Raw genomic sequence first — 8,728 nt, 5'->3', positions numbered from 1 at the left:
AAAATAAATAAAATTTCCTGTGCCAGTGTACCCCAAATAAGTGCTATGAATCTGGATGCATAGGCATTACTTTGAAATCTGAGGTGATGTTGACTTTTGCCAGCCAAGTGCTAAGACCAATGAAATATATAAAAGTTTTTTTTACTCCATCAGAATTCAGAATTTCAGAATTCATCAAGAGTAATCAAGGGGATTATGTTTCGAAACGGCAAGTTATGTGGAGCTGACAGATCAATAAGGAATTTCTTACCCCAGAATTTTCCAAGTAGCCTCTCCAGTGGCTAATGCAAAACTGAGAAGGCGGGGCATCGAAAGGGCTGATCGTTAATAGGTATGGGCCGGTATGATAACCTTAAGCCAAAAATATCACTGTTTCACGGTATTGTTGTTACAGCTCTGAAATGTGTTTTTTAAATGACTGGGTCATTTGATTTTTTTCCTAAAAAGGAGAAAAAAATAAATAAATAAAGACTGACATCTTTATTTAACCTAAATATGTAATGACAGTTATTTAATTATTTATTTAATTAGTTATTTAGTTATATAATTCATATACATATCATTTCATATCATTTAGTTATATAACAATAATCATACACATAATTTGATTTAATAACCCAATTTGAAGCAAAAACAGAATGTTCTGACAAGCTTTGTGAAATTATACCACGTAAACTTTTCAGAAGACAGTCATCTCCCCTCAGAAACACGTTCATATAAACCCCCAATCAGTATTGGGGATTTTCCTCTAATAGTTTGTGCATCATGACCAGTGAGTGATCTGCCTGCCACAGTACAGTTCTTTTCTTTTTTCTTTCCTCTCTGTGCGTCCGTCTTCAGCGTCTCTGGCCTGTGTTGACAGGCGTAAACAGACTTCATATTTTCACATAAATAACATTTTGGAAAATGATTGCATTTCAACACAGTTTGTGCAAGTCCAGAACAGTGAGTTGCAATAAGGCAAAAAACGGCCGGTTGCCGATTGCGTAAAGGCCAGAGTATAGTTCGGCCATCCGCATTACGTTATTTTCGTCATTAGGAGGGCTTGCATGAAAAATTGCCAACTTGGCAGAAAAATGGCAACTTTTGATGTCCACATTCAAGGATTTATGATTGCTGTAGCACCTCTGTCGGTAAAGAATTGTTTTAAAATTCAAGATTAAGTGTAGGCCTACATTTGAATTAAATGTTTAGCCAAACGAGGATTAAATTGCACAGTGACATGTAGAAACAATCATCGGGACGTTGGTGCCCTTTGAAGGCTTTTGACAATGCATGTACATTATATTGTTTAAAATACATTAAGTTTGTTCAATAGAACCGTATCGCTAATTGCTTTTCATACCTCATTTAAACCGATCACCAAGGCCTCATTGCTATTATATATGTATTTCAGGTAATTTTAAAGGCTATTGTTTGATAAGGGCCATTTTTTTTCTTTCTTTCTTTCTTTCCTTGGCTTCTGTTGAAGCGTTCATTGCTGCAGCAGTGGAGAAATACAGATAGAGGCTCCTGCGGGAGCAGACACTGCTGCGGCAGTGGAGAAATATAGATAGAGGCTCCTGCAGGAGCGGACACTGCTGTGGCAGTAGGGAAAAACAGAAAAGGCTCATGCGGGAGTGGCTACTGCTGCGGCAGTAGAGAAAGACAGAAAAGCTCCTGCGGGAGCAGACACTGCAGCGGCAGTGGGGAAAATAGGGAAAAGCTCCTGAGGGAGCGTGGGCTGCTGGGGCAGCGGAGAGATATAGATAGAGGCTCCTGTGGGAGCGAGAACTGCAGCGGCAGTGGCACTTCAAACGACAAAAACACATACAATGATGTCAAAATGCACGGTTTTGGTGAGTGATTTTGAAAACACGGCCTTAAATGAGTTATAAGGTCCAAAATAATCGTAAAGAGTTGGGAGAAAACCAGATATGTGTCAGGTATGCATAATGCACGTCAGATTTTACATTTTTAATTGAGAGGAAGATGCATTTAATGGAGATGTCATCAGCAGTATTATCAAAAATGTGTTATTAATAAAGAGACTTGGTAAAGAGATGTCATTAGACATATATTTAAAATATACCATCTTTATGTTGTTTCCACATTCATTTGGAGGTTCAATGTGAAATTATGACAATATATTAATAATGAATTAGTCACGATTAATTACAGAAAATGTGATTATTATTATTATTATTATTTTATTGACAGACAACACAAATGTTACTGTTGGTAATATTAATTAATTTTACTGCTGAATATGCATTTAATTTTCTTTCTTTTTTTTTTTTTTTTTTTTTTTTTTTTATAGACCCCCCATAAAGAGACTGGGATGGCCCCCAACCCCATTGGCCCCCTTCAAATTTTTAATTCGATAATCCGGCCCTCAAATGAAACTTATTGAATAGCCCTGAGTTAGACCATGTACTGTATGAGATAGTTGAATAGGTATGCATGTTAATTACTTAATTATATTAAATTATTTGTTCATTAACTCAAAACTTCACAGTCTTGTCGGGCATGGATTATATGTTTGCATGTAAATGTAGCTTGTGAGAACTAATTAAATTATTTTTCATAATTTTCTCTATACTGAATAGACTGTAACTAGATTGTATCAAGAATTTTAGAGTAGTAAAGTTATTTTTAAACCTGTAATCTATGAATAATCTCTTTGTTCTTTGTTAATTACTGCAGGTCTGCAGCCATGGCATCAAAGCCCATTGAAGTGGCAGCCTTAGGAAGACCTCTGTTTCCTGGGATGCTTTATGACTGCCGCAGTGATTCCTTTATTCCAGGTGATGTACCTAGTTTTATTAAAAGAGCTTTTTGTTCCATTTTTTACCCAATTGTAAAATTAAAACAAACCGTACTTGTGGGGATTTTGAGAGACAATAAGACGAAGTAAACTTATATTGAATGATTTTAAAACTGTATTGGAGATACAAGATCTGCATGTTTACTTCAACAGATCATTGTGTCCACATACATAAAATAACTGTTAAAGCCACACTCATTTCAGGTGTTACTCTGTGGGATAAGAAATCACTAAGCGAAGATTTGGATACCCGTCCACAGCTCCAGACAGATTTGAAGTTCAGTAGCTCTGACTCTCTCTCTAGTAAGTCCAGTCTTCTGGATATAAGTGCTTCTCTGAAGGCCAGCTTCTTGGGGGGGCTGGTGGAGGTGGGAGGATCTGCCAAGTATTTGCATGACACCAAATCCTCAAACCAACAGTCCAGAGTGACAATGTATTACAGTGAGACATCCAGATTCGAGCAGCTCACTATGACACAGCTGGGCAAGATCACCTACCCTCGAGTGTTTGACCAGCAAACTGCAACTCATGTGGTTACAGCTGTACTTTATGGTGCTCAGGCCTTCATGGTGTTTGATCGGACATTTTCAGAAGAGGAAAACAAGCAGAAGATTGAAGGAGAACTAAATGTCATGGTCAAGAAGATCCCTTTATTTTCAGTTGAAGGAAAGGGAGCTGTACAAATGACAGATGCTGAAAAGGAAATGGTTGAGAAGATCACCTGCACATTTCATGGTAATATCTGTCTTGAGCAAAACCCCACCACATACATGGATGCCCTGGATTTGTACAAGCAGCTCCCCACTCTGTTGAAGGAGAGTCCAAAGAAAGCAGTTCCTATAAAAGTCTGGCTTTATCCTCTTCACCTACTGGATAATAAAGCAGCTCAGCTAGAGAGAGAAATCAGCACAAGCCTTGTTTCCAGCACTCAAGATATAATGGATGGGCTGGAGGAGGCAGAGAGGACATATAATGACCTGTCCAGAAATACACTGGTAAATGTTTTTAGTGACATCAAAGAGAAACTGCACTCATTTCAGGAATCATTTAACATTTACAGGACGGTGCTCCGGAAAGAAGTGGCCAGGGTTTTGCCTGCCATTCGAGGAGGAGGAATGGAGGAGAAATCACTAGAAGAAATCTTAAAGATCTACAGGAACTCACCTTTTAATGATGGGATGCTTAACCAGTGGTTAAATGATGCAAAGTCTGAATTTAGCATATTAAGTTCTTACATCAAGAAGCTGGAGGGAATCAAAACTGAAGATTCACATGGTCTCATCACCATCCTCCATGATCCTGATATTTATTTTGTGGTGTGCTTCACCTTCACATCTCTGAAGAATGAAGACCTGTATCTTGAAAAACTACAGGGGTTTCTCAAACCTGACACATTTGAAAAGCTAGATGTGGAAGAAAACATGGTTTCCATGGCATCTGTCGAAAAGTGGTTCAGTGATCCTGATGTCACAAAAAAGATGAGAGAGAACTTATCTCTTTTCAGATGTTTTTCAGAGGCCAATAAAGATGACAAACGTATGTGTTTCATTATTTCTGCCATCTCTGATCCCTCCAATAAAGGCTCCTCCATCTACCTGTATGAACAAGGGAATCTGACAAACACACATTTCCAGCCCGTGTCCAAACCGCCCCCTCCGGTAGTGAAGGATGTCCAGGACCAAACTGTATCCCTAAAACTGCAGAAATCTCCAACAGGGGAAACAGTGCAGTACAGAGTGGAGTACAAGCAGTTAAAAGCAGATTGTGGACCTGAAGAACAGTGGCTTGTCATAAACACAGCTGATGAATACTTTACTCTGACTGGATTGGAGTCTGGAAAACCGTACTTGATCCGCTACAGGATAGTGAGTAAAGTGGGAGTGAGTGAAGCCAGTGACACTGTCAGCCCCATACCAACTTCAGGTAAGTGTCCTCTTAGATTTTACATCATTTAGCAGACACTTTTATGCAAAGCGACTTACAAATGAGGACAATAGAAGCAATCAAAACCAACAAAAGAGCAATAATATGCAAGCCCTATGACAAGTCTCTGTCATATTATTACACATAAATACCATAGATATTTGACTAGGCTAGATGTTAATATATGAAATTGTTTCAGTTTTTAATAAGTTTCAAGTGTTTTTACTTCATATGATGATATGTTTCATTTATGTTAATTTAACAGACATTTGCGCATGGGACATAGCCTATAATAGCCTAACTAAATAAACTGAACACAACAACTCCATCTATAACTAAAAAGAATAACTCAAGTAATTAAATACATATGTTTTGAATCATAACATTTTAAAATATGACGCACCAAAGTTAATTTACAAATAGCTAATATGTTTTCTGAAATTATTATAAAGCTAGCTTATTAAGGTTAACAATTAGGCTATCTTTTCAGATTTTGGTAGCTTGTTTAGGATAAAAGTGTGTGAGACTCACTAGATTTTAGTATCTAGACGTATTTATGTTTAAACACAATAAATGTAAACATATAAGCGCAAACATGTAAAAATATGGTCTTAAGGAAGTATTATAAACCTTTTATATTAAAACTTCCCATCAACACAAAGAAAGACAGAAAGACATTATTTTATATTATTTCCTTTTTTTCTGTTACTTCTTTTCTTTTGGATTTTGCACACTTTAGAGTTTGCACACTACATGCTTGCAGATCCTTTCATTATAAATAACAAAAATGTAAACATGGTGTAAATAAGAGATTCATTGTGCAGTGTGGACAGCTTCATTGAAGCTAAATTATTTTTTACTTTTTATTTTAGTCATTTTTATTTATTTTATTTTTAAATAGATTTTTAGTAGTTTTTTCTATGCTGCAGAGAGCAGTGAAATTTGACAGGTATTGGTACCGAGTACGGACTACAGAAAATTTGGCAGTGTGACTTCTGAGAGTATCAAATTGTGAATTCAGTATTGTGAATTGAACTTTTAATCATTACAACCTTAATCCTTTTCTTCTATTTTTTTATTTTTTATTTTCACTTTGAAATATGGTCTTAAAAATTTATAGAGAAGTATTAAGACTTAGGTGACTTTCAACCACCTATTGGTGGGTTTCTGCTGTAAAAGTCTGTTGGCACACTTTCACCTTATAGTACTGTGAATGTGAAATGGAAAATAATTATTATTATTATTAATAATAATAATAATAATAATAATTGCAGATAGCCCTCGGAGATAATTGGCCTTTGCAAGTTATAATCTGCCCATGCTTACCTCACATTTATGATAAACACATTTATAATGGAGGCACTAATCATTTAGGTGGAAAAACAAAATGATGAAAAACAAAATTATGACCTTTTCTTTTGAAAGCAGTTATCACTCTTATAATAATCAAACTGACTATGAACATCTGTATTCTGCTGCTATTTGCATGTATCCATTTGTTTCCCCCTTTTTTCAGCACATAATAATCAAAATTATGACCTTTTCTTTTGAAAGCAGTTATCACTCTTATAATAATCAAACTGACTATGAACATCTGTATTCTGCTGCTATTTGCATGTATCCATTTGTTTCCCCCTTTTTTCAGCACAACGTGTGATTGTGGGTGGGACAGAAGGTAGTGAAGTCACCTATATGACCCCTTCCATCACCACCATTAAGAAGATCAGCATTTATAGTGTTTTTATTCCTGGGGTATGTCTAGATTATTATTTTTTATTTATTTATTTATTTTTTACCTCACATTGTTTTCATTAACATCTTTCAGTAATATGAAATATTTTTTCTGTGCCACTGCAGATTATCGTCGGACCTGTGAAAGCAATCCAAGTGTTTTTTAAAACTGGTCACATGATCAAAGTTGGGGACACTGCAGGATTTTTAGAAGAATTGCTTTTTGATGACAATGATAAAATCATTGCTGCAACACTGTGGCCAACTGAAGATAAGAAAAGACTTGGTGGGTTGGAATTTGAGGTTGCCAAAAGTGATGGTACAACAACAAAATTGTCTACTCAGCCTAAAGAACGCCGTGGTGAGCCCGTGAAGATTGATGTGAAGTCTGGAAAATGTAACGGTATTACAGCGAGAAGTGGAGGTTGCATTAATGCTCTGGGCTTCTACTTCATTTAGATGCCTCAAACTGTACATACATATCTGTTGCTGGAAGTATCCAAATAATAAACTGTTTTGCAGAGTTCATATACTAAACACATACTTAAGTTAATGCATGCATCAGATTTTATGAATAAAAGTCAAATATCAGATTTGATAACACTTTAAAATACTGTTCCATTGTCCATGAATAAATACATAGGAACCAATGACTAATGCACTATTAACACTGTAGTAACTACTATTACCTAACAAGAAACTCTGATTAACAATTTAGTAAAATGTTTTTTTTTTTTTGGCCCGATGCCAAACTTACTTGCCGACCCCTGCTTTAGGTTCTTAATAAAAAAAGTCTGTAACACAGTTTGTTAAAATTTCTCAATGGTAGTGTAAAAAAAAACACATTTTTTTTTTTTTTACAGTTGAAAACAGCTCTTTTAAGAGCAAGCCGTTTTGTAGCATTTTCCTTGCTACTTGCAGGACTCTCTTCTGAGCTGCTCTCTGAGAGACTGTTTACTTGAGCACATTCATCAGGAAACTTGCTAATTAGTACATTATTAGGAAAGGTGATTTGCAAAGATTCATAACTGTTCAAAAAAAATACACTCCCTTCCAGTTGTTTCTCTTATCTTATGTGCATGTGTGATCTCATCTCCTCTCTTGCTCCTGCCCTCCCTTTTCTCTCTCCTTCTGTTTCTCCCTCCTCCCATCTGTGTCTTTTCCTTCTGCTTGCTCTATTCTTATCCATCTCACTCAATGTATACTTGCATGTAAAGGATACATAGGGTTTAAATGGTAAGGGCCAATGCTCACACCCCGGTTACTTAATTTAGGCTGTCTTTAAAAGGAAGTTGTGGAGTCCCTCTGCTAGAGCTCGTCCCTATATGTTCAGACCCTATTGTGGCCTGGATAGTCCACAATCATTATGCTACACCATAATAATAATAATTTCTTACATTTAAATTGTACTGTACATCTCACGTATGTACAGTCTTCTGCCATCTTCACCCATTAGCCGATTTTCCACTGGCCAGTGCGAGCCGGGCGGGGCTAATAGCCTCGGACCTCGACCACAGAGGCCAAAATCATCATAGACATAATACATAGATGCCTCATTGGCCACTTTGAGCCATTGCTGGGATACGTCATCGCGTCTGCCATGTTTGTGAGGGCAAGACTACCTTAAAAATAAATGGAGGTAAACGGGGGAGCTGCAGTTTTTTTCTGAATAAAAACAGATAACGTTTACATTTATCAACCGATTTCAGAGGCTGTGATCTACATGGAGTTAAAAATAACTCTGCCTCCAGTTATTTAGGTAGGTTTGGAAAATTATTAATTTTCTTAAGAAATTGTGAAAGCTCACTTGTCGATATGGTTGATTTTTTTTCGGTTTACAATTCTAATGTTAATGTAGTAGAACTGTAACATACACATATAATGTAATTTGAATGTACATTAAATGCAATTAAGTTGTTTCATTGCAATCTCTGTCTTCAACCCCAACATTTTAGCTTGCCTTGTGCTTCAGATCAGAACACAGCTCATTCCCTTTGAAATACTGGAAGGAATTCGAAATAATTCATCTTTAAACTTTAAACACTAATAATTTACAGTCATTGAGAAAATTGAATACAACCAGCGAATACAAATCAAAAAGTGACACACTAGTAGTCTGCTTTTTTATTTTGATAGCACTCTATACAGATAAACTCCACAATTACAAATGCAACTAATAATCCTTTATGGATCCAGTAAAACTTACAGTTACAATGGTAAAATATTATGCACTGATACAGTGCACAGTAAAAATATAGTAAAAGTGAT

General features: G+C 36.2%; 1 protein-coding gene across 1 annotated transcript; it reads left to right on the top strand.

Annotated features, from left to right (window-relative positions):
• Positions 1 to 2,690: 2,690 nt before the first annotated feature.
• On the top strand, positions 2,691 to 7,168 carry LOC109061861 (cytolytic toxin-alpha-like). Its single transcript, XM_042719836.1, has 4 exons — positions 2,691 to 2,786; positions 3,011 to 4,729; positions 6,375 to 6,481; positions 6,587 to 7,168. The coding sequence occupies exons 1-4, from the start codon at positions 2,696 to 2,698 to the stop codon at positions 6,917 to 6,919; spliced, it is 2,250 nt and encodes a 749-aa protein (XP_042575770.1). The 5' UTR covers positions 2,691 to 2,695; the 3' UTR covers positions 6,920 to 7,168.
• The last annotated feature ends 1,560 nt before the right edge of the window (positions 7,169 to 8,728 follow it).

Source organism: Cyprinus carpio, chromosome B3 (genome assembly GCF_018340385.1).
Source record: "Cyprinus carpio isolate SPL01 chromosome B3, ASM1834038v1, whole genome shotgun sequence".
NCBI classification, from domain to species: Eukaryota; Metazoa; Chordata; class Actinopteri; order Cypriniformes; family Cyprinidae; genus Cyprinus; species Cyprinus carpio.
The sequence above is the reverse complement of the archived record's forward strand: the minus strand, read 5'-3'. Positions and strand labels throughout refer to the sequence as shown.

Bases quoted from the DNA above. Each gene is read 5' to 3' on its own strand.
- LOC109061861 (XM_042719836.1), top strand. From the start codon at position 2,696: ATGGCATCAAAGCCCATTGAAGTGGCAGCCTTAGGAAGACCTCTGTTT. The intron at 2,787-3,010 runs GTGATGTACCTA...CACTCATTTCAG, and splicing joins CAGTGATTCCTTTATTCCAG to GTGTTACTCTGTGGGATAAG. The intron at 6,482-6,586 runs GTATGTCTAGAT...GTGCCACTGCAG, and splicing joins ATAGTGTTTTTATTCCTGGG to ATTATCGTCGGACCTGTGAA.